The sequence below is a fragment of the Molothrus ater genome, chromosome 2, assembly GCF_012460135.2.
Source record: "Molothrus ater isolate BHLD 08-10-18 breed brown headed cowbird chromosome 2, BPBGC_Mater_1.1, whole genome shotgun sequence".
Classification (NCBI taxonomy): domain Eukaryota; kingdom Metazoa; phylum Chordata; class Aves; order Passeriformes; family Icteridae; genus Molothrus; species Molothrus ater.
In genome coordinates this window covers 87,845,247-87,871,089 of record NC_050479.2, presented here as the reverse complement: position 1 = coordinate 87,871,089, position 25,843 = coordinate 87,845,247, and the positions used below count along the sequence as shown (strand labels likewise).

The window sequence follows — 25,843 nt, the reverse complement described above, 5'->3', positions numbered from 1 at the left end:
TGCCATTAATTAAGAGTAGTGAAGTAATCTTATCAATTAGTAATGGAAAGTAAAATATTCACCTAATTCCTAAATTTCAAGTGCATCTGTTACCTTTTCAAGGAAGAATCCAGAACCATGAGACTTTATCCACTGCAACAAGCAATAAAAACATGAGAGAAACATACACTGAAAATTATCTAGCACAAGCCAAAAATACATTTGTAAATAGGATTTCTTTTTTTTTTTTAAGCGGGAATGAGTGATGACTTGTGTAGTGGTCCTAAAACAAAATTATTTGTTACAACTGAACTAAATATGGCCCAACATTCAAGCATTAGTGTGTAAATCTGCAGAGATGTTTAAATACTTCTAAGTGGATTCTTTGCTATACTTGGTCAATGATCTAGAAATCTGCCAAATTTTAAAGGGCGTTTTAAAATGAGATCATACAGGTAACCAGGTAAGACCTATTTTTCTGCTGTTTTTAGACATGGTGGAGTTTTTTGTTTGGCCTTTGGTTTTTGCATATTTTTTTTCCTTTTATACTGCTACTAAAAATGCTATTTATTATACGTACTCTGAATAGTTTTTAAAGTGTGAAGTGCATTGAGTCACATGAAGTCATGCCTTATGGACAGGCATTCAAGAAGAGAATCATATTGAAAAGGTCAGCCTGACATTCACCAGTAAGGATCTTAGTCAGGTGTTTTATTATGTGAAACATATTTCTTTGGATTCTCTTTTCAGTAATCACAATATTTAAAGGTAAAGTGGAAGAAGTTGAATTACCTGTGGATCAAGTAGACATCATCATCAGCGAGTGGATGGGTTACTGTCTGTTCTATGAGTCAATGTTAAACACAGTCATCTTCGCACGAGACAAGTGGCTGGTAGGTGCTCTGCATGCCGTGCTCCTCGCTGGAGCAGTCACCATTTACTTTCTGACTACAAGCTTTCCCTTCCCTACTGTCGCCATAACGAGACACACTCACATCTCCAAGTGCCATTTCCCAGGCTTTAATGAGGAGATGACAAAGGGAACCTCAGTGAAAGAGCTTTGCTTTTGATTAAGTGCTGGCCTGCCAAGTTTGCCTAGACACTGTCTAATGGCATTGCCGCAGGCTGCAAGGCTAAAGCTGGTGTGCAAATCTGAAGGAAAACAATAAAGGCATGCAAGGGGTGCTTGTCTGGTTTTTGTATGTGCAGTTCAAAATGTGATGTCTTTGTCAGGTGAATAGATTACGAGATCCATTTCCCCACAATTCATCAACAGAAACCTGGAGGGCTAATGTTTCCAGACCGAGCTGCTTTGTACGTGGTAGCAATTGAAGACAGACAGTACAAGGACTTCAAAATTCACTGTGAGTAAGCACCTGCCAGTAACACTTTTCTGTGGTTATTTCCCTAAAATCTTTCATTTTCAGTAGCCTACTGTGATCTCTTTGCAGGCCAGAATTCCAATATGAATGTGAACTCTGAGAAAATGTTGGTCTGCTGATAAGTTCAGGAAATTTGCAGTAATTTAAAGAGCGCTGAGGAGAGATGCATGTATAAACTGATGAAGACTTTGCCTAGAGTTATATTAATACCTCTAGCTATACTTAAAATGTGATTAAAGGAGATTTAGTTTTGTTGTTGTTTTGATAAATATATAATCCATCATAACAGCCACAAAGCCCAGTAATATTCTTTTGCCATTCAGGCCCTTAGTTTTGTTTTTAACATTACAAAAACATAAAAGTAGTAAGATGCAAATAATTTGTACATGTGAAGAAATAAACCTAGAAAAAAATTATATCTCCATGATTGTCAAAAAGAAAAAAAAACCTACAACACGTATAAGTTTTTAAAAAACATTTAATGTGAGAATTTTTAAATTAAACATAAGGATCAGAAATTTAAATTTCACTTATATGTTAAGAAAGGGTTCTAATTTGGGGGTTTTTAATACTTCATAGATGGATAAAATTGACATTTCCTTTGCTTTTAAAATGTTGGGAGAGTTTCCTTGAAGTATTGAATAACTGGTGTAGTTAGTGACATCTACAAGTGACCTAGTCCAGGCTCCTGCTGTGATCAAATGAACAAGTTTTACATTATTTCATTCTTCTTTTCCTTTCAACATTTCTTGATTTTATTTATTTTTCAAAGCTGAGCAGTTTCACTTAAAGGTATTTTCCATTATGGGAAAAAAATAACCACAAAATTCCTAAGCAGATTTATTAACCAAAGATACATGTGAAAATTTGGGTTAAATTAGTGGGTTCAGACAACCTTTAAATAAAAATGCCTAACTCCTCATTCCTTGACTCACCTCCTCCCAGAAAAGAGGCTTGGTGTTTCTATAATCAAATTCAGTGCTAATACACAGAACTGCCAGTTGGTCAAAATTGCTATTTTGAGTCAAAAGCGAGCCAAGTACAGTGGGGCAGTGACAAGAAGTCTCTGTAGGTGCCAGGAAGGATTATATCTCCCCCTCAAGCACAGCCTAGATTTTTCTCCTCAGCTATGTGATGACCTTGACAGTTAAACTCCTTGCAAAATGTACAGATTCAAATGGATGTATGAGGCATCCATTCTGTAAAGGAATCAGAGCCATTTTGGCCTAAAATCTTTCATTTTGCTTTTGAACGTCTTCATTTCTAGACTTTGATATTTTTCTTTTCTCACAGACAATACATCTGTTTTCAAATTGGTTCATTTTGAGCCATGTGAAAAAATGTGCAGTCAGTTTTTCCTCTTCTGAAATGTTGTTTTCCTTTAAGACACCTTACTTTCTCATTTCACTCCTGATTTCCCTTCCCCCCCTTACCTTATATACCTCTGTGTCTGCAGTTATTTCTGTCCCACTATCTGCACCACCATCTTGTCTCTCCTTTCCATTTATAAGTCCTTGATGGTGTCTCCTTACATTTCAATTTTTCATCTTTTTCTGTCTTAAGGAGGATAGAGTCTTGTCTTCATATGAGATGCAGACTTGAGCATTTTAAAGAGCATTCAAGAATCATTATATTGATAAAGAAATAACGCAATATGAGGTTTCTAAAAAAATCTAACTTCTGATTTTTCCAACTGAAGATTAATGCCAGAGAATACTACTACAGTCAATTACTCTGATTTACTGCAAAATGTAAAACATATAATTTTATTTTTTACCTCCTGTGACAGCTCTCTCGCTAAGACAGATTGGGCCACATATTTCAAAGGTATCCCATGTGGGCTGATGTGCAGTAAATTATAGATGCCTCAATAATAAATAAAGAATTAATAAATTGTTTCTTCAGGGTTTCCTAGTTAATCTTTTCTGAGTAATCACATAAAAATATATGACTTTTTAAAATGTAATCTGAAGTTCTCACACACTCATGATGCCTGAAACAAAAGTTTCAGCTCCCCTGAAATGTTGAGAAATTCACAACCCAATAAAGAGATAATAAAGAGATATCAAAGAATCATTCATGTCCATGTTTTTCCAATTTAGGAATATGCAGATTTTTATATCACATGACATTTTCTGTCATACTCCTCTGGAAACCCCAATAGCTCAAATGCTATGCTCTGAAAAAAATGAGACACTTCAAACATGCTCACAAATGTGTTTATCTGTTTACTTTGTTTTTTGCTCAAGCCATTTATAATAACACTCATGGAATTCAGTTTAGATTTTGAGATGAAGCACTGAATGGACCTTGACTTACATGCTTCAGAAGACAAAGATTTCACTTGTTTGACGGTTCTTGTTTTCACTTTGTTAAGCAAAGTTAAAAGCAAAGCCAGTGTACTTCTTCATTTTTCAATGTTTTCATTTTGTGCAAAAAATCCTCAATATGATAAGAAGCATCTATAAGAACACTCAGAAGAACAATTCAAATATAGAGGATTGGCATGGCTTTTAAATCTTTTCAAAGTGAACGTTTTGCTTTTCTGTCATGAGATGTGTGCAGATTTAAACCTGGAGTCCCAACTATTGAAACACACCTGCAATTCTACTCCTGCCAGTAATTTACTTGCTGAAACTAAAACTACTTAAATAATCAAAAGAGCATGTAAACTGCCAATTGAGTGGCAATCTATGAGAAAAAAAACAAAACAACAACAACAAAAACAACCCCAACACTCAGCCTGGCATCAGATGATTTTGGGCAACAATCACAAGCATCTAAAGCCACAAAAATCATTGACAAATCTCATATAAAACAGTTTTGGAGACACCAAAAAATAAGGGCCACTTGTTCAAAGATGTACATTGAGGGCTTATTTTGCCAGAACTGCATTATCTGTAAAATAGCAATGATGACATAGACAGCTGGGGCAGGGAGCAAAGAGCTGAAGGAGACATCTGAAAATTAGGGGATGGTAGAAATTCTTTCAAAAGAAAAATGCTTTGTGAGAAGCAAAAAAAATATTTTCTATTATTGCTGCTAACTTTGACAAATCCATTTGCACCGACAGGGTGGGAGAATGTGTACGGCTTTGACATGACCTGTATTAGGGATGTTGCCATGAAGGAGCCCTTGGTGGACATAGTAGATCCAAAGCAAGTGGTGACCAACGCCTGCTTAATAAAGGTTTGGTAATTCTGAATATACCTCACTGTGACTGTTTACACCTAACTGCAGGGTTCTTTTGGGACCTGCTGCTTATGTTTGGCTTGCTTTGAAGCAGCTGCAGAAGGCATCATTGCAGAATGCTGCCACACTATGAAGGAGAATTGTGCAGTGTTAGATTAGCCAGTTCTTGCATGTTTCACATGCTCAATATTGTCACATGACCTGAGCATGAACACTGATACCTTGATTTCTTATGGAATTCCCAAAAGCAAGATGCTCTTAGTGTCTTACAAATTTTACATGTGCAAATACTGGATGAAGAGAGACACGGTATATTTAGATATGTATTTGAATTGCCCTGCCTTTTAGTAAATAGAGGTTGGAAATTACTGATTGAGTACTGCTGAGGAGAAGGGGTAAATGATTCTGTTTGCAGTAAGTCTTAAGCATCAGTTCTGAATTGATGATGAAATAATTAAGTGCAGAACATGTGATCAGAACTGGAACTCAATTTATTTCTCTAACTTCCTAATTCTTAGCCTTATATAGAATTCTCTCTAGCCCCAACATCTGCACCCAGAGTTTTAACTGGTACCCTGCTCTACATGAGACAGAGAGGTCACTAAACCCTGTTCACAAGATCATGTTAACAATGAAGGAACTGCCTGCAGGAACACTTGAAAGCCCTAAAATTCCCTTCAGGTGAAGGAATCCTCATGTGGAACAACTGTCCTGAACAAGGCTGTCTGCATCAATAGCACTGGTAGTAGCAGGTCCATGAATCCAAGAGCTCATTTATCCCAAAGAATCAGTTCTATCTTTTCCCTTGAACTTTTTGCCAGTGAAAAACACAGCATTAACTATTCCTATATGCAAAAGGGAAAGCCGTGCCTCCAGTCTGCAAAACCTTTACTGAAAGCAGCAAAAAGGAACAGAGGCAGAAACTCTGCATGAGTACGGATGCATGCACAGTCCATCTGCACTGAGGGGAACACAAGATGGCTGTGCCTGAAAACAGCCTCAACCAGAGCGATTTACAATTGCAGCACACACAAAAGAAACAGCTATTTAGACTCTATGAAATATGTCCAGAGAGAAAGAGATCAGGGACCAAAATGGTTTAGCTGCTCTGGAATAAAAAGCTGCACGCCCTTAATTGAAGTGCAGATCCAACACTTTATTTAGAAGGTCTTTGAAAGTAATTTCGTTTAAGATGACAGACAACAATTTTCCAAATGTTTCTATTCTGGTTTTATATTTAGTTTTGACATCTTTTGTCCATAAACTGAATGGTGCTGTACCATGTAGAGGCACCATGAGAGCAAAGCAGGTAATAAGTACACAAGCATAAACCACCCTCCATTCCAGAATCAGTCGCTAATCAGACAAACCGATCACTAAGCAAAGAGAAAATTGTCAACGAAAAGCATGAAGGAGGGAGATTTATCTTCAAGATAGCAATATGAAAGCAGGAAAAACAGACTCTGTAGTTATATATTTTTAAATTTAATTTATTTTTGCACATGGTTTATTTATATAAAATGCGTTTCTTTCCTCCTGAAAATATTTGTGAATTCAGAGAATAATATTAGCCTAAGAAAACATTTGAGAATAAACAAAGCCATAATGTTTAATTATTCAAATGTTTTATTACAGCACTTTTGGATAGCACAGCTTGTTCATATTAGATTCACAGAGGGATTTTTAGGGTTGTATTCAACCCAAAGCCAGCTAATTTAGGGTGCCTACCAGATGAGTCTGGGTTCTCTCTACATTAGTCATTGGATGGACCAGTCACTAGATACATTCCTCAGAGACCAGTCAGAGCCTTGTGCTTCTGCAGTTATTTCAATTATTCAATTTTAATTTAGATGCTCTTAACGGTTCTACAAAATCAGCAAAATCAGACACCAACTGTGCATGCTGTGTAGCCATGGTACTTCCCAGACATGCTGGAGACTTGAGTAAAGTTTCCTCTTTTTTACTCCTCAGAAAGTGGGTGTAACTCAAGTCCTGAATGCTTTAAGGAGCTTCAGGCACTGGACCACAGGGGCACTAGGGGTGGTGCATGCAGGAAATGCAGCGTCCTCTCTGCTGTGAGAGCCATTCTCTTTTGCATGATCTCTTAAATACATCTGAGGGACACAGGAATTGTCCCGCCAAATACGAGTCCTGTGTTTAACATCCACAGCAAATCAGCCAGGGAGAGTAGTGAGAACAAAGCATCTTCAAACCACCAGAATCAATAAGTGAACTCAGGAATAAGTGTACAGGTGTCCTGCTGGGGGCCTACTGCTTTCAGTAACACTGCCCAAAAAGATGGAAAAGTTTGTTTCATACTTAGTAAAACAGTTGTGTTTTCTTCTCTGATCCAAAAACAAACAAACAAATGAAAGAACTCCATCAAACCTGGACATCCACCGAGAGTTGCACATTTAGCTTATTTCCATGCTCACAAAGTCCTAGCTGAGTAACCTGACTGTCTGGGAAGGAGAACAGGAAAGAGGTGCCATGGCACTCTAGAAGCAACCTTAACTCCAGTTTCTATCATTTGTCTCCTGTGCAGTTAGCTGTAATGAGTGTTGCCATTTTATATAAGAATGTATGGTTGCCAGAGTACAATTCAAGGAGATCACCAAAACCAGACTTGGCCATTCTTAGAATTATATTAATTAATAAAAAATGTCTCTTACCTTGTGTTGTATAAAAGCTATATTTCTGTCCTAAAATAAAAGGACTGAAGAAATGACCAACAGTTTATTTAGGATATCGGTTTAATGTTTTGGAGAAATTTCTACTGACTTCTCTAATGAAAATATTTCCTAGTGCTTTTGATTCCACTTTACCCTGCACAGCAAACACAGCTCAGAGAGAGGAAGCTAGCTCCCTTTTAAGTGCCTCACCACTACACTTAAGTCCCAATTTCCCCACAGTGAGATCACTAAAAAGACACCAAAAATTACAGAAGTCTGCAGCTATCACCCACCAGTCCAGTTTAGCTTGGCAAAGCAAATTTTGCAGGCTGCTGTGGAACTCTGCCAGGAGACCTCAGAAGTTCTCATTCCTACCATGCTTTTTTCTTACACTCTCTTGAGGGGGAAAAGCCAAAAACATTTTAAGGTTATCACAGCTTTAAATGACAGTTTAAAAAAAACTGCATATGCAGTTATATGCATAGGTCACATAGGATAAACACTAATGCCTCAGGGTGTCGTTACAATGCAGTAGAATAATTTTTATTATGGTTGTTCTTGAACAATAATGTTAACCAGACAGGCCAAAGCTATGGCTTGCTTAAATCATCTCCCTATAAGTCTTCCAAGTCTCAGAAACACATATATGGTCCATGCAAAGACCTCAGTAACTGAAATATGGCTGCATCTTCCTATGTTTCTTTTTGCAGTCCTACCTTAGATTACAGAAGGCAATTTCTACAAGAGCCCACTAATGCACCCTAAAAGAGGCTAAAAGAGCCCTCTAATGGGCAGTATAGACTCTGCTCTCCATTCTTGTAGTGCAAGTCCTAAGAAATGCTGGTGAGGTCAGAGACACAATTCCTGACTTCAGCTGGTAGAGAAAATTGGGATTTCTGCCTACAAAAATTCTGTTTCCCTGTGTGCATGAGCAATAAGGGTACCAGAGCAATGAGAATGAGTAATGAAGGTACCAGAAAGTGCATACATTTCCCACAGCATTAGAATAGTACTTCAGACTTACCGTCTTCCCTATCATCACTATAACTTTTGGAAACAACCTAGATAAAAGCAGTACCTAGCTGGGAAAATCAGATCCATCTGAAAAACACAGTTTAAGCCTTGAACAGTGGGATTTAAATATTGATGGAAATAAGCAATCCTGAAGACTACATTGTCCCTTCCAACTACTGCAATCAAGCCATAGTATGATTGACATAATTTGTCTTGTTCAAGAGCAAGATCTCTGTGCCCACTGTTTGAAATCAGTTACCTGAAACAGAACTAGAAAGCATCACTATCAAAAAGAAAGCTCCTTTTGTGCCTCAAATGTTTTGACTGCTTGACACTGTCAAATCACTTTCCTTTCCAGAGATGCAAAAACAAATAAGGTTATTTTTATTAAAAACCCAACTCTGGCATCTTTCCTCATGCTGACAGTCCCTGATGATAAAAGATCTTGAACTGGACCTATATATCCATTTCAACATCTACCTGTATTTATCAGAGCACCTTTTCACCCTGATTTTCCCCAGCTCCTACAGCCCCTCCCTGCCATTCCCAAGAACACACACTCTTCAATGAGTGTCCTCTCTGTCAGCTTAGTCAGATAACTGCCTCATTTGCTCATTATTTGGTTTATTAGAATATACCTCTGACTTCTTACAGTTTTTAAAAGCTGCCAGTCATCTTTGTGTCTGATCATTAAATGAAATACTAAAGTACCTCATTTTAACACTTAACCTGAGAGTCACAGACATCTGCATGTAAATGTCATTTATCTCTCCTCCAAACAGGAAGTAGATATTTATACAGTGAAGACTGAAGAATTGGAATTTACTTCTGCATTCTGCCTCCAAATTCAACGCAATGATTACATTCATGCCTTGGTCACCTATTTTAATATTGAATTTACAAAGTGCCACAAGAAGATGGGATTTTCTACAGGTAATCTATATTTCTTTTAATTTCATATCTGTTGCTATCAGTCTATCAGTGCTGCTGGTTAGATGGTACAGGAAGGTTTGATGTACCACCACATTTGAATTTCAGTGAAAAAAATTATTGTAATTTTGGTGGAGGTGAGCAGGATAGGGAAACGACAACTGCTTATAGGAATTCTGTGGAAACAGAGGCAGAATTTCACAATGGCTATCAAGCTTTGAGCTCAGCAGGAATTATGACCTGTGAATTTATGTCCCTCACCAGTTATATCTAAATCCTGTGTCAAGTTTCTCAGATTAGACAGAGAATTATCAGCTCAGAGAGAAATAGCAGCTCTGCATCCTAGTTTTACCCAAATCCAAAACCCAACAAAGCTCGCCCCAGAGCCTAGAACAAAACTACCATTTTTTCCAAGCTATAAAAAGACACATACTGATTATGTGAGTTGTCTCTAACAACCCAGATGTGAAACACTAACTTGCCTTGGTGAGCAGATATTTAAAGGAATAACTCCATTCCCTTAAGGCATGGTTTACCAGACTGAATAAACCAGAGAGTTTTGCAATAAATGTAAAAACCTCATCCTGCAGACAGCCTTTGTGTAGACAGGAGGGTGAAGTGTTTCTCTGCCTCTGTTCAGTTTATCATGATATGGTAGGTGCAGAAGAATTACTCCATAAAAAGGTTGTTTGGCCATCTGCTGCTGAAGATCACCACTGTCTAGAAGACTGGTAAAGATTCTCAGCTGGTGTCTGTTGGCAAAGCTGCACGAATTCAGTAAAATTCACCAGTTTGTAGGACATGTCAAAACACTGCTTCATTGCTATGTATTTTATAAATTATGAATAAGTGTTTAATTTGGGGTGGACTTGGACACCTGGGCCTGCATCACACACACCCCCTGTTGTTAGGGCACAAGTTTCTAGGTATGTCAGGCTTTTCTAGGGAACATGGCCCTACACAAGGGCATGTGCACAACTATGTGGGTGTGTACAAGGCAGCAGTTATGACTTAGAATATAAATTCAATTTCGTTTTAGTCTGACATGTTTTCAGTTAGAAATTTTGCACAGCCATGTCCAAATGGTAAACAGTCTGGATCAGAACTCCTACAAGAAGATATCTCATTTAACAATTGGGATTAACAGTCATTAAAACTGTCTGGACACATAGACAGAATTTATCTGGTAAAATCCTTTTCCTTTCAATGATACCAATTTTCCAGCACAGTTTCTGAAAAAGGTTGGTTTGTATAGGTCTTCTGATTCTAGAATTTTAGAAAAGAGTTAAAAATTCCTGTCCTGTCAGTTTTTTAAAAAAGCATCAGTATTTCCCCAGTCACAAACAATTTTCAAAGCCAAGTAATTTTTTTGAAACATTGATGCTGAAAGGAAATAAAATCATTATTTTATTAAAGTCTTAATAATGATACCATACAGTGACCTCATGTGACTGGGGGATACAAATAGAAGTAAAATAAATTTATCAGAGGCTTTTTTTGCCAAGTTAGGAAGTCTTTGAGCTCCTACAGCTATTCTTAGGTTCCTACATGCCCTTCACTACAAGAAAGGTAGGAACAAAAAGTGACCAATACAAGTTCATTAGGCACTGCTCAAAGATTGAAATTAAATCAGAAATAGAACCAAAGAAGTAAATTAAAAACCTGAAATAGCAAAGGGTCATCAAAGTGATTCTGCTAAGCAAGACTAGAAATTAATTTAGACCAGTTTCCATCTCTGGCAAATTGCTCAAAATGCCTTTTAATAGTCCCAAAAGAGGTGCAAATGCCCTTTCATCCACTCTATCCTGGAAACTAAAAAATTTGCTCATTTGGGATCACTAGTCAAATGTTTCATCTGCAGCACTGTGATTAATAATTTTTGATGGACCTTTCATTCATGCTTTTGTATCATTACTTTTTGAACAAATTTTGATTTCTGAAATTCAAAGCACTTAGTGGTAAAGATTTTCCCAATTTGAACATGTGTGGGTTGAAAGAAAAGCATAAAAATGTGCCTATCCTGCCCTGTAACCCTTTTTGTGGAATCTTTCTTGCTGGGTGTGATTCGCATCTCACACATTCCATAAAAATTGGAAGACAACTCCCAGACAGCCAACAGAATTGTGTTCTAAAGCATATTTGCTAATATAGTACATAAAGTATTCTATGAAAAGAAAGGATTTTTCCTAATTGTTTCCAAGTAATAATTTGATTTGCAAGGCATTTAAGAAATTTCAATAAGTGATACCCATATATATATTTTTAGCACCTGATGCTCCTTATACTCACTGGAAGCAAACTGTCTTCTACTTGGAGGACTATTTAACTGTGAGACGAGGAGAAGAAATCTATGGGACTATATCCATGAAACCAAATGCAAAAAATGTGGTAAGTCAGCATCCCTGATCCTAATTCCACCTCTACTGACCACAAGGTATGATCAGCAATAAAGAAAATGCATAGGAGTAAAACAATGAGCATGCTAAAGGCATTCATGTTTATTAGGAAGAGCTCCAGTCACAGCCTCACCAAAGCTGATGACAGCAATGGTAAAGCATGCTAATGATTTAGAATATCAGAAGTTACAGGAGTCAGCCTGCAAGCAGGCTAGCATGGAAAGTGAGAAAGGATTCAGATACATCACTGAGTCAGCTGCCCTCTGCAATCAGCTTTACTCACACTTTGTGATGCAAGCAGGCAAGGGGTTTTTCACAGTGTCACTGAAATCAGTGGAAAGATCCCTTCTGCCAACACAGGGTGATCAAGAGTAAGTACTTCAGTTCCACATCTATGGGCACTGAGTGATTTGCCACTCAGTGCCCAAGGACAGTCCAACAGGAAATTAAGTAACACATTTCAGAGGAATGCCAGTATGAACTCACTGATCGAATGTACTTGAACTCACTAATTGAGTGAAAGGGTTGTTTAAAAATTGTTCCTTTCCATAGAAAATTCAGATGCTTTATTTAAGACTAAAGCTAAATCATGATGGATATCACACTACCATGACTGCTGAAAACTTCCTCAGTTTCCCTGCTATGGGCTGAATCCCTCTGTGCTTCTTTTAACTGGTAAGGAGACTGTGAGACACAGTCTGCTAGACAACCTATGGCTGGGTAGAACAAAACATGAGAATTATGGCTTCTGGGAGAAACACTGGACCATTGTCTGCCAAAAATCTTCAGCAGTATCTCTTCATTTTCTGTTACAGTAAACAGCAGTTAAAATAACCTGTTATCCACGTATGCAGTTGTAATTGTTGAAAAACTGCATTTGTTAACTGCAACAAATCTTAACATTTCATTGTCTTCCCTTTTTTCATTGCTTTTCCATTTTTATACCAAACACACATTAGATGTGGTAGTGTTGATACAGAGGGAGAAATAAACACAAAATAAACTTGGCATTAAAACAAACACATTCATCCCTGAGGCTACTTGCTGCAAGAGGAAAATAATCTGTGTCCCCACCCTTATGTTGTCCTAGGGGGACTGGAATATTTTCTTTTGGTTTGATTGTATCAATTTTCAGTGAGGGGAAAAATGAATAAAATATCTCAAATTTGTTCACACAACAGTAAGCACCTGAATGCAGATTTGGGTGCTAAAATAAAAATACTCTTGATAGTTGTCATAAGACAGAGAGACCACCTCGGTTCAAAAGGATTTGCAGATGCTTTGTTCTTCTGAAACATGGAGGTTTTCAAAAGCTTGCATAGACACAGCTTCTTTCTGTAGGGCTGTGTAGTGCCTCTTCCCTAAAAAGGTGTCGTTATAAGACATTATAAGACGTGTCATTATAATGACTGTACAATGGGAAGTTTACTAGATCTATTCTGGAACAACCCCCTAGTGGGAAAGCCCTTTAGCCTAAATTAAGAACATCTCAATGGGAGATAAAAATTTTGATAGGATACGTATGATAACAGCATTTCAGAATCTTCCTGAACCAGGAAGTAACCAGGACATTAAATCCACCTCAGGAAGAGTATAGAAATAGGACCTAAGCACAGATTGTATGGTGAATGCTATTAAACATCTTACAGCCTGCTTTCTCAGTGTTAGCACCATTTAAAACCAGAAGTTAGAAACCACCACAGGAATCTCTTGAATCTGCTGGTCTTTTCAACCCAAGCAATGATAACTGAATTAATACGGTAAACTTATGGTCTTACTTACATGTTGCATTTAAATCTTTTTACAGCGTGACCTGGATTTCACAGTAGACTTGGATTTTAAAGGACAGCTATGTGAAATGTCAGTATCTAATGACTACAAAATGCGTTAGCAAGAAACCTCGCAGAGAGATGAAAAGGAGAATTTTATCAAGTCTTGAACTGCTGAGCTTCAAGCTAGGAACAACTGATCACAAGATTATTATATTAAATACTAGAATGTTTACTCTGATGGAGGGTGGTAACCTGATCTTTCTTGCAGATAGTACAGGGGGCTGGGATCCCACTGTGAATGTACAGTATACAGAACTGTAGCTTTTGTTAAACATAGAAAAAAAAAATAAGCAACAGTCTTGAGTGTTCTGGTTAACTTTAGGATGGCAGAAGATGCATATACAAATTGTATTACTTACTGTGAATTTCTGGTTCTTCCAAGCTTTGCATGTTAAAGATGATTAGGGCAGTTTTCTCACTATGAAAGACTACTACAGCACATTACTGTGATAGTATTACTGGACTTATATTCAATATAAATGAATATATATATATTGTACATGAGGAAAAAAAAAGTCATTTCATAATAGGAATTTGTTTTGTGATTATTTAATTCTCATTACGCAGTTATGGAGAGATACTGATGTTACCTCTGGCGCTAGTCTAGGCAGTGATATATTCCATTAACTGTCCAATGTTATAGCTTTGGTAAATATTCCATGCAAAGTGTAGATAAGAGCTGGGCATTTACAGGAAGTTCAACAACTATATTTTTCAATGTCCTCTGAAAATGTGGACCATTAGTTTTGAAATTCACCTTCACAACTGGATGTCTGTCAGAGCTTTAAAAAACATTAGCTTTTTATCCTTGAAAATATTCTGTGGTGAGTTTTTATAGCTGGATTTTGCATGAGACTTTCAGAAATCAGACACCTAGTATTTAAATGTGATGAATGCAAAGTCTCTGAAATGGTGGATAATTCATGCTTCTTGGCCATGCCATATTTCAGTTCTTTGCAAAATTCTTAATACAAAATAATTTTTAAAAAATAGGAATTCGTGTTACCTTTTGGTGATGTTTTAGATAAGTTTTAAATTGCAAATACTATTATCAAGAGTGCAGTAATTTGCAGGAGCAAGTTAATGTCTTTAAAAAAAAATGTCGATGGCTTCTGATATTACTAAGATGTCTGTAGCTTTCCCGTCCCCTTGAGTCCCTTGTTTTTTGTACCAAATCTCCTGCTTATTGTTAAAATATTAAGTGCTTATAATTCCTCATATGTATGTATCAGGTCTTTTTACTATATGAATGTGGGCCATTTAATCATGTGTAATTCATCAACAACTGCATCACCAGTCCTATCGACACATTTTCCGGTCCGTCTGCATTGGGCACTAAATCATGTTCTATCTTGTACTGGATAAGATTGACTAGTTTTTTGCCTAAAAATATTTTTAATCACCTGCAAATAAAGCATACTTGAAGATGTATTTTGCCAGTATTTGTCAACTTCTCGCTTTTTAGAAACCTGTTTCTATTGATTTTCCCTCCACAGAAACTGTACAGTGCCTCCATTTTCTAATGGTTTTAAGAATATGATCTGGGGATTTTATCAAATGGTATCTATGTAGACTGAAATTAAACTGTAATTCAGCAGTAAAAGATACTGTTTGCAATTTAGTTCATCACCGTTGTTTTAAAGCTTCTTTCATATTTTTGGATTGAGGATGAACAACTTACCTTACAAAATCGAGCTTATCTGTGAAATATTGCTGTCATTTTCAGGGAATGAGTTCAGCTACTCTTTCAGTAATGGACTGGAAAAAAAAAAAATCTAAAAGTACCCTTCTAGTAACACTTCTGGGATTCTAGGAATTTTAGGTAAGGAAATCTACCATAGTTTTTCTCAGGCCCTCCATTTATATAAAAATCCACTCAAACAATGTTTTCATATTCTTCTTTGCCACTAATCACTGAGATTACTATTACTGAAAGAGGAAAGACTTTTACTTTGTTTGCCTAAATTATACTTTGAAAGCATTTCAAACCATCCACTTCTCTAGCCCGCAACATTAATATTTAATAACTTTAATATTAAAAGAATAATAAAGAAGGAGAGAAAACACATCATACCTTATTAAAAAAAATAAAAAAACAAACAAAACAAAAACAAAACAAAAAAAAGGAAAAAAAAAAGAAAAAAAGAGAAAAAAGGAAAAAAGATATTCCCAAGGGTCTTTACTGAGGATGTTTCATTTTTGCCTGACAGAAAGCACCAGTCAAGAAGCAGCAAAAAAACCCTACTTGATCAGAGCAGCTCATTAACCAATTTGAGAAGTATTTAAGAACTGCTGTACATCAATTGCCCTGCCTCATCTTTCAACTGTTGACAGTGAAGTGTTGGTCCCTCTTTAATAGTGGCCACCTTGCCTTAGTACTTGAAGTGCCCATTCACTTCAGTGTTGCAGGATTACATCCTGACTGATACTGTTAATGGCACAGTTCTGAGGTGGTCACCACACCTCAGGCACATTCCATCCTGGAAAATTAGCTTTTGCATTTCTTCACACCAAAAAAACAAATCATGTATTTCTCCATGAGAGAAAGAACTGAGAGTGCCTACTGGAGTGCTGAGTGCCTTCAAATCACAGTGATCAAAAAGCAAATGCAGGCTTGCAAGGCCATTAAAGCTGTTACCTACCAACAAGGTTTTGAAAGCACAGGTGAATTCGGCACACACAGCATTGGTTAGGTCAGCATCAGTGAAACAGGTATGCAAAGACCTCGCAGGTCAGGTGCAATCAGCTACAAGGCTTTCCTCAGTAATACAAGTCCAGGTAACTACCACACAGTCTGAGCTTCATTTTCTCAGGGCTTTAATAAGGTTTCTTGTGGACTCAGGACTGAACCCAAGCCACTGATTTTCAAAGCTTTGCATTAAGATATAATGACAAAATGATGGTTGAGAGCTGAAACAGACACGTGTTTTAAAGATTTAATTCCCTTCCCACAGACAGGAAAAGAAGATCATGAGCTGAGGACAGAGCATGAGAAAGAAACAGAAATACAGTATTTACACAAAAGACTGTCCCTGATGAGTAACACAGCGCTGGAGAAAAGAGAAAGCAGGTCGCTTCTGTCTTGACTCTGATCTTAAGACAGAAGTATTAAAGCACTCCTCAGGGATTGTTCTGTCACTTGAAACAAAAAGGAGCATTCAAAAAAAGCTCCATGCTGAGCATGCCTCTAAAAGACACAGTGGGCAATTCACACTTGCAGTGCTTGATAGGATTAAGGAAGTAGTCCCTAGTGTTAGGGGGGCCACTGTGTTCCCAAGGTTCTCTAAAGAACAGCATAATATGGCTCTATTCTCATAAGAGCTTCTTACTCCCAGCACCAATTAACCCTTGCCAGATGTCAGTAGTTTCAGGTTTGAGTTTTGCAGGGGCTGTTCTGGGGACCTTTCTATGTGCAGAATTAGGGGTTTACAGCCTTTCAGTACTGTCTTAGACTTCTAATAAGAGTTGAAGCTATCCAAAATGGGAAAAATGATATTACCCAAGGTGATGATATTTAACCAGTAATACCCAAGACATGTTTTTACCACAGTGCTAATTTGAAGAACCTTCTCAGAGATAATTTCTAACAAGATTTGTTTTAAATTTAATATTAATTAAGAAATTAATTTAACACATACAGATTTGATTATAGATAACTTCATTCACTTAGAAAGTAAGTTTATAAAGGATATGTGGTATTCTATGTACATAATGAAGACTAAGTCCCTGATTTAGGAAGATTAGAAAGTTCAGGGCTGACCTGCTTGAAAGCAGCTCTTCAGAAAAGGACCTGGGGATGCTGGTGGACAACAAGCTGTCCATGAGCCAGATGTGTGCCCTTGAGGCCAAGAAGGTCAATAGTATCCAAGGTGCCTTAGGAAGAACATTGTCAACAGGTTGAAGGAGGTGATCTTGCCCTTCCACTCCCGGTGAGGCGAATCTGCAGTGCTGTGTCCAGTTCTGGGCTTCACAGCCCAAGAGAGATATGGAGCTCCTGGAGCAGATCTAGCAGAGGGGAATGAGGATGACTGTGGGACAGGAGCATCTCTCTTAGGAGGAAAGGCTGAGGGAGCTGGGCCTGTCAGCCTCAAGAAGAGAAGACTGCAAGGGGACCTTTTCAATGTCTGCAAGCACCTTAAGGAGGAGTGCCAAGAGAATGAGTCCAGACTCTTCTCAGTGATGCCAACCAATAGGACAAGATGCAAAGGGCAGAAACTGATGCATAGGAAAAGTAATGACCTTTGCATCCTTGTAGCCAGCAGCAGGAGTCAAGGAAACAGCATGCAGCTGAGTTGGGGGAGGTTTAGGTTGGATAGCAGGAAAAGGTTTTTCATTGAGAGGGTGGCAGAGCACTGGAACAGCCTCTCCAAGGAAGTGGTCACAGCACCAAGCCTGACAGAGTTCAAGAAGTGTTTGAACAACACTCTCAGGCAAATGGTATGACTCTCGGGGCTATATTATGCTGGGCCAAGAGTTGGACTCAATGATCCTTATGGGTCCCTTCCACTTCAGGATATTCTATGATTTCATGAGGAAGAACTTTACTGTGTGGGGGACCAAGCACTGGAACAGATTGGCCAAAGGGGTTCTGGAATCTCCTTCCCTGGAAGTATTTTAAGATCACTTGGAAACTAATCCTGAGTAATGGATTCTAAAGGACCCTGCTTGAGCAGGGGGTTAGACTACATGACCTCCAGTGGTCCTTTCCAAAACTAACCATTCAGGGATTCTTTGATTTCGAAGAACAAAGACTCCCCCCAGCCTCTCTGGGCAGCTGTTCCAGTGTTGTGATAATCTCACAGGAACACTTAATGCTCAACTGGAATTTCTCATTTTAACCTAGGACTGTTGGTTCTTGTTATTTTACTATTTTCCCCCGAGAAAAGCCTGGCTCTCTTTTCACTCTCCATTAGGCACTGGAAGATACAGTTACTTCCCACCTCAGTCCCCTCATGGTAACTCCCCTCTTCCCTACACAATCCATCATTGCATCCTAAAATATGAATTATACTTCCTATCCAGCTGCAATCCCTCCTCCTCCATTTTTCCTCCTAACAGTCTATGTTGCTGCTGCTACACAGTGCTTAACAAATGCATCTAAGGGTTTTGCAACAAACATAATCCCAAGGATCGCTATTTAAAAGAGATCTTCAGTTTTCTTACTGTGCTGTGTTGGTGCCATGGAGGACACACTTTATGAGCAATTGCTGTTGGCTTAAAAGGCCTAAGTCTACGCCAGTGTGTGCATCTGCCTAGTTGGAATATACAACTAAGCCAGGTGATTTCTTTTTCAATAGGCATGAAGCATTCACAGACTAGTTCCATCTGGAAAAGGGGGAGGTTTTTACCTTTTTTTGAAACATTTCTTTCAACATTTCTCAGAGATCATCTTAGATCTTAATCTGCTAAGCACATGTGGGAGTCATATAGAAGACAAATCCTTTAGATGGCATCTAAACTTCCTAGAAATTAAGCGTGAATTAACAGCACCTACAAATCTTTAAAAGAAGCAACTAAAGAAATAAACCTGATGCTTCAGGTCTGATATAACAATATGTTTAGAGTAAAGAGAACATGAATCATCAGCTAGAGATTTCCCAGAAAACTGGTATTTCTGCACAGTATGATGATTGGGATGAGCCAGGGCAGTAGTACGCCTACAGGGAACAAGAGTGTTCCCTGAAAATAGCTGCTGCTTCTGGGGATAGGCACAAAAAAGGTAAAAAATGTGTTCTACACAGTCGAGACAGAGAAAGAAGCAGACCACTGCTCACAGATGACTACTAAAGCAGACCACCTGTCTCTTAGACAAAAAAAATTTCTAGGGTCCAGACACAACTGACAGGAAAGAAAAAGATTTTTATGATCTCAAAATTTTTGAAATCTCTGCTGTTCTCTTTACATGTCTTTCAGGCTTTACAGGTACCTGACTCCCCTCCCTTTATCTTTTCTTTGTATGCTTGATATTTTTCTCATTTTTGAGTGAAAACCAACAATGGAGATTTGTGATGATGCAAACAACATGAAGACAAGTATTTTTTGAGAGAGCTTCGGGAGATACTATAGGGTGATTATGAACAGAAAGAAACCATGTTACCTTTGAGATAACAACTGCAGCACAAAATCAGTCTTATTTTCTCAAACAACACACAGATTTGGGTTACAATCCAAGTCACTCCTCTGAATCATCGAGTGAGGTCTTTTAGAAGCACAGCAATCAGCAAGATCAAGCCTGAGCTGACCCCTAAGTCTCCACATGGAAAACAGAACGTCCTCTTTTGCAGCTTGGTTCTGTGCTTTTGTATCCAGCCATTTCCCATTTATGTAAATGAACCATCAGCATTTCCAGTACAAAACAGTCCTAGAACCAGAAATGGACCCCTGTATTAAGGTCACAACAGAATTTAATCACAAACCATATTTGCCCTACCATTTTGATGCAGGAATATGAACTGGCAGCCCAGAAAGGCGTGTGTAACTCATTAACAGTGACTTGCAATGCCCACCAGTTAGCAGAAGCACTTTATCACCATTGTGGCATATATTTCACATTTATTGGCATGAAAACTCAATGTCATTAGCTAATGAGATATGATGAAAGCAAATATAATTGCTCTTATCACCACTGAGGGAGTATCTCAGAAAAAAAAAGCTCATTATTTTGCTCTCTTTCTTATGGGGTGAGTGTAGATAGCAAGAAATGTAAGTGCTGTGCAAAGCTGAAGCAGCAGCGTGTGATGGGTAACATTTGTACGTCAAGAAGCCAACAACAAAACAAAACACGTGATGACAATACACTTTGAGCTATGAATTGAGGGTATGGAAGCAGCAGAATTCAATAAGTGAAGGTATCTTTTACCAGTAAAGATGTGGAGGTAACTGAGAAAAGAACTTAAGGAAATAATTGGAAAACATTCAGAAGACTGGGTAAATTGTCCTGACACAACCCACTAACAAAAGAAGTGAAGACAATAAGGTCTAACATTTCTGGGAGAAATTTCCATTTGAATTCTGTTGCTAAATGATACCATTAAGTAGGAATTCTGTTAAGCAGCAGGATGTCTACTCTCCATCTGGGCAAATTCCTAGACCCTTGCAACCTAATGTTCATGGGTCCAAATGCAAAATTCACTTTTGCTTGCCAGAACATTGATACTGTGTTATGTTCTTCCCATTCTTGTTCCTTCAACAGTACTGGCATAATATGCTGTTTCTCTTCCTCCATCTTGAGAAGTTTCTAGCTTGTACTTCAGTGATACATAGTATTCCCTTTGTGGAATCTGCTTCTTAAACAAGAACCAGACCTTTCTTGAACATATCTACTAAGCTGTCCTCTTCTCCTACTTGCCTGTGTGTCATGTGTCCTTTTAACTATAGTCCACTCATGTAAACGCCCGTGACAGCGAGGATAAACCTAGTTGGCCGGGAGATACTGCCAGTCCCACAAGACTCTGAACTTTTATAGACAGCTAGAATTTTAGAAGAGAGAAAGTACCACAGTAATTTACCAATCTCTTGAAAATATCCAACCCCATTGCTGAAGCAAGACAAGCTGGAACAGGTTGCCTAGGACCACTTACAGTGAGGTTTGGAGTATCTTCAAGGATGGATACTCCACAACTTCTCTGGGAAAACTAGTCCAGTGTTTGAGAACTTCCACAGGAAAAAAGAAAAGATAATTTCTTGTATAATTATCTTGTATAAGATAATTTCAGATGGAATTTCATGTGTTTCAATTTGTGCCTGTAGCCTCGTCTACAGTCACTGGGTACTCCAGAGAAGAGTCTGGTTCCCTTCTCTTCATTCCTAAAGTTCATCAAGTATTTACATTTACTGAAAAGATCCCTCTTGAGCTTTCTCTTCTTTAAGCCCCTGGGCCCAGTCATTCAGCTGGTTTTCAGAGCAGTTTCCTGTCCAACTGTCTTACACTTTGTCATCTTGGCAGTGAGGATGTTATGGGAGAGTGTCAAAAGCCTTACTAAAGCTGAGTTAAACAACATCCATGAATCTCTTCTCATCCATCAGGCTTGACATCTCACTGTGGAAACTATCAGCTTCATTATGCACAATTTCCCCATTGTCATTCCATGCTGATTATTCCTGATCACCACCTTGTCCTTCATATATCTCAGAATGGCTTCCAGGATTAGTTGTCCATCACCTTTCCAGGGATTGTAAGACTCATTGCTGTCTGGACCCTTCTTCTTGCCCTTCTGGAAGACAGGACGGACATTTGCTTTCTTAGAGACGTCTTGCACCACAGAGTGCTTTCATAACACCCTTAAATGCTCTGTTGCAGGTGTTGTGGTGATCTTAAATTAACTGCTAGGCTTTAATGTTGGTATACAAAGCACACATTCAAAACAGTCTGCTTAACTAAAATGGTATTTGTCTGGTGATTTTTCCATCTGTACCACCAAAATGTAGGTTGTAAGGAAACCTTGGAGGTTTCTAGTGCAAGCAGAAATTTCCTCAAAGCTGTGTCAAATCACTGTGGCTTTACATTTTGAAACCTGACAGAAGTTAATTTTTAATCATTTGATGTCTGTAATTGTGTATGACTTAACTTTCTTGACCAATGGCACCCTACAGAAATCTAAGCCTACCATGTTTGCACAGCTGCATTGTCTGCACAGCAATGACAGAAAGGTACATTTAGCTACTGTTCTACACAAGAATCATGTCAGCGAGGAACAAATATTAAACAAAAAATTTCACTATTTAATCATCTGAGCAGCACTCGATTGCTGTGCAGCATTCCCTGCATGGGACAAGCCAAGAGCAAGGGCTTCACATAGTTTACCTGAGTTTAGTAATTCCTCGCACAACCTCCCCCGGGGATTCTAATGACACAAATTATTTCAGTGTAAAAGGTGACTCTACAGAGGGTTACAAATAAAAATTCTTATAGCATACCTGTAGAAAGTTTCACTCCTATCATTTGTCTTTCTGACAGAAATGTCATTTAATGCAAATCAGTTCCTCTGTCAGAATAATACTTAAAGAAGTCCTGTCACTGAGAAACTGCATTAGTGATTTATGCCTCATTTCAGAGGGATGAGCAACAGCCTTATTACAGCTTCATAATATAAATCCATACAATACAGGGTTGCTATGACAACTGATGAGCCTTAATAGCCTAGATTCAAAAGACCTTGTTCAAAGCTGTCAAGTAGTGCAGTTCAATGCAGTTCAGTCATTTGCACCTGTAAGAACTGGGAGAAGGCCATGCAGAAACTGGGGGTTCACTCAGGCTCTCAGGGGAGGCATCTGAGCTTTGCAGTTGAGAGCCTTCCTTACCTCTGAGCTATGCTCTGCTAGTCCTGAGGCTTTCCAGGCCCCAGCAGAGGTATCCAAACTGGTGTTTGGCTGCAGCAATACCGAGCTCCCTAGGCTGCCTGAAAAATATGGTTCACATCCAGTTCCATTTATTAAAATTTAAAGATGAGGTTAAAAAGAGGTAAGACAATTAAACACCTTCTTGAATACTCAAAAAGGGCTGCCCACCTCTCTAGACTTCTTTTCTCAAAACTGTGATCTTAGCTGTGTTTTCCGCCCATATCCTCCCACTAACTGTGGTATTTGTCAGATTCTGCTGGGCTAGTTCAGCTCACTAACCCAGGAGAGAATTCTGTCTTTTTCTTCTTTTCTCTCTTTTTTTTTTCCTTGAGATTCTGCCAAGGCCTAAAATGGCTTGTTGAGAGTTCTAACAACTTGTAAAAGGTAAAATGGAGGAGTAATGACTGGCAGGAATGGAGAGTTGCAAACCTACCCAGTGGTCTACTCTCTGAAAACAGCAGCACCTGAGCTTTAACAGCAGCTATACAGTCACAGCAATATTCACATTCCCAATTCATAGACTTGATCTGCTCCAAAAAGGTAAGATTTAAGTGTAGTGCTGCAGCAGCACTGCATCCTGCAAATAGGCAGACTGATTTTCCAAAGCTGGTAATACTCACTTTACGAGGTCATTAAGAAGACAGAAAAAAAATTAAGCTGGATACAGTGACACAAGACCTAAAAAAGCATATTATGTATGCTTTTTTAAGCCGAGCAAAAGAACATGGCTCTCACAACGTGAGGCAAAGATGGCACAAGACAGAACGCCAGGCACAAGACAGTAAGTCATAGAGGGATGGCAGCTGTGGTTGCTGCTCTTCACTGCTGCAAGTCCAGCCAAAACCTGAGCTGGGTACGTACTGCAAAGGTAGAGATGCATACACAACACACTAATGTCATCAGCCACACAAAACACAGCAGGGTCTTCACTGGTCATTACCCAGACACACCAACAGCACCTCAAGTAATGGGAGTGCTTGAGTAAGATTCAGAACCACATAATGTGTTACTCAAATGTCTCAGTTCCACAGGATTCCCTGCTTCCTTCCTGTTCAACCCATGAAAACCAGACATTTCCAGTAAGAAAGCTCCTCTGAATCTGGGTTTTTTCTTGTAATGATTGTTGTGCTCAAGAGAAACATGTGGCAGAAAAGGCACTGACAACAGCAGAAGCTAAACACAGCTGTCCAGTATAGCTGGACTTGTTTGAAACACTTCCCTCTTCAGTGTTTGAAAGGAATAAGCTATGCTTATCAGACTAATCCAATGTCCTTCAAATTCTAGTACATTTGGAAGGATTCAGTGTTACTGTATACAATATTTCAGATTAGTAATAGAAATGAACTTTTATACATGCCCTATAAAGTTAACCTACTGTGGTTTTTTTTCCCCTTGAGAAGCCTATTTTCATCAGACAATAACCTGGTCCTTTTTACTAGGTTCATATTGAAAGAACTTTAGTTGTTTTATGTCTAAACAGGCCAAAGTGCCCAACTCTCTCCTTTGTCCAGAAGTGTATGTGAGTGTTACTGCAATTCCTCTAATTTCAATAATCAAAAAAGACCCATTATTTCAACAGCTGTGGATGAATTCAGGAAGTTGCTACTGATGAGCTTTATGAGCATGTTTCTGCTTTCTAAAACAAGCTTCCACTTGTGCAGATGATAAAGTGGATTTATTCCAAAATGATCTCACATGGTAGAAAATTCTGCCAATATACGGATGTTGCAAACAAAAATGGTCCCAAGTTGGGAAATTTTACTTGAGCTAATTTACTACCAAAGTACACAAATCTTTTATCAATGATTGAGGTTCTGGGGAAAGAAAAAGAGTATAAACCATTAGACAAATGTATTCATGTACATTCTTTCTCTCCTCTACTCCTGAGTTTCAGCTTCCTTTTTTTTCACTATGAGGTCAACTCTGTCTGCCAGAATTTGTCCAGGGAGCCAACAGGGAGCAAAGGAAGTTGTGGGGCTGTGTGTAATGCTTTCTGCCACCCCAAATAATATTGTTTCAGCCATTCAATCCCAATGGTCCCAGTTGCCCTGGGCTTTGGGATGCCATTTGTCCTGTTCCTTATTTGTTCCTGCTCCAGTATGGGGTGTGACCACTGACAGCAGTCCTTCCAGAGGCAAACTTGATTCAGGGTGGTCTGTTCCTCACATGTTCCTTGTGTGTGGAGCCTTCCCATTTTAATAGCTGCACATCACTCCTTAAATCTGGTATGTAAGGAGGATTTTTTTCCACTATTGCTCCATTCACATCTGGGCATGCTGGAACCTGTTTTGACTGGCACACAGTGATTCACAGATGTCCAGTTCCAAAGGGTTAGGAGCACTCTGTTACATCCATGCAAATGGACTTTGTATTGTGCATATCCAAAGAGCTGTCAGCATTGAGTACCTGACCAGGCAGAGATAAATTTCTCCCAATGGAGAATTGAAATAGAAAAATGGGGGAAAAAAAAAAGAAAAGAGGAAAAGGAAGCTTCACTTCTGTTAAGCCAGTATTAACTTTCTGAAGAGCTGAGAAAAATACTGCCAGGAGGTATAAAACCCTCCTGGAGAGTCAGAAGACAGCAACCCAGCAATACAGTTAGCATCAAGGAACATGAGAACCTGACAATTGCCACACCAGTTTAATGGCCAGCTGGACAGCAGAATCTGTCCAGGAGTAGAGCTCTGTAGCATGTTATTCATACTTGTCTTCAGTGAGCATGAGTCCACCAGTAACTGCTGTTTGTTCAGGTGTGCCAACACATGAATAAGCCCTAACCTGAGGTTTAGATAACCAAACAGACCATGAGAAACCCTGGACATGACACAAGCAACTCTGAACACTGCAAATAGAGCGAGAAGCTGAAAGTTGTTACAGACAGCACTGTGAGCCATGCCTGGACTTCCCAGGTAGATAAGGGGGAGTTACACAGTAACCTCACAAATATTGGAGGGGAATAGTTGGGATTCTTTTGGGAGTGGAAACTTGCAAGGTCAGCAGCACCTCAGTAACTGTATCAATAACAGCACACAAAGTCAAGGTGACTTAGGAAATGGTAGAAGAAATAGGTATGTGGGTACATATGTACAAAACCTGGGACTAACAGG

At 38.7% G+C, this 25,843-nt stretch overlaps 2 protein-coding genes across 4 annotated transcripts in view; one reads left to right on the top strand and one right to left on the bottom strand.

Moving 5' to 3' along the window:
• PRMT8 (protein arginine methyltransferase 8) overlaps positions 1–14,828 on the top strand; it is a 58,123-nt gene extending 43,295 nt beyond the window's left edge. For all 3 annotated transcript variants that reach the window (XM_036381153.2, XM_036381159.2, XM_036381146.2), the window contains 6 exons: positions 730–872; positions 1,256–1,343; positions 4,435–4,550; positions 9,022–9,172; positions 11,436–11,557; positions 13,373–14,828. In XM_036381153.2, the coding sequence (XP_036237046.1) occupies positions 730–872; positions 1,256–1,343; positions 4,435–4,550; positions 9,022–9,172; positions 11,436–11,557; positions 13,373–13,456 (704 nt within the window). In that variant the 3' untranslated portion in view covers positions 13,457–14,828. The remainder of the gene's footprint in view (positions 1–729; positions 873–1,255; positions 1,344–4,434; positions 4,551–9,021; positions 9,173–11,435; positions 11,558–13,372) is intronic.
• A 5,101-nt stretch (positions 14,829–19,929) lies between these two features.
• Positions 19,930–25,843, bottom strand: part of CRACR2A (calcium release activated channel regulator 2A) — a 50,865-nt gene continuing 44,951 nt past the window's right edge. Inside the window, exons 19-20 of the mRNA XM_036393783.2 lie at positions 22,698–22,795; positions 19,930–21,610 (exon numbers count right to left, since the gene is read on the bottom strand). The gene's annotated coding sequence lies outside the window, so the exon portion shown is untranslated. The remainder of the gene's footprint in view (positions 21,611–22,697; positions 22,796–25,843) is intronic.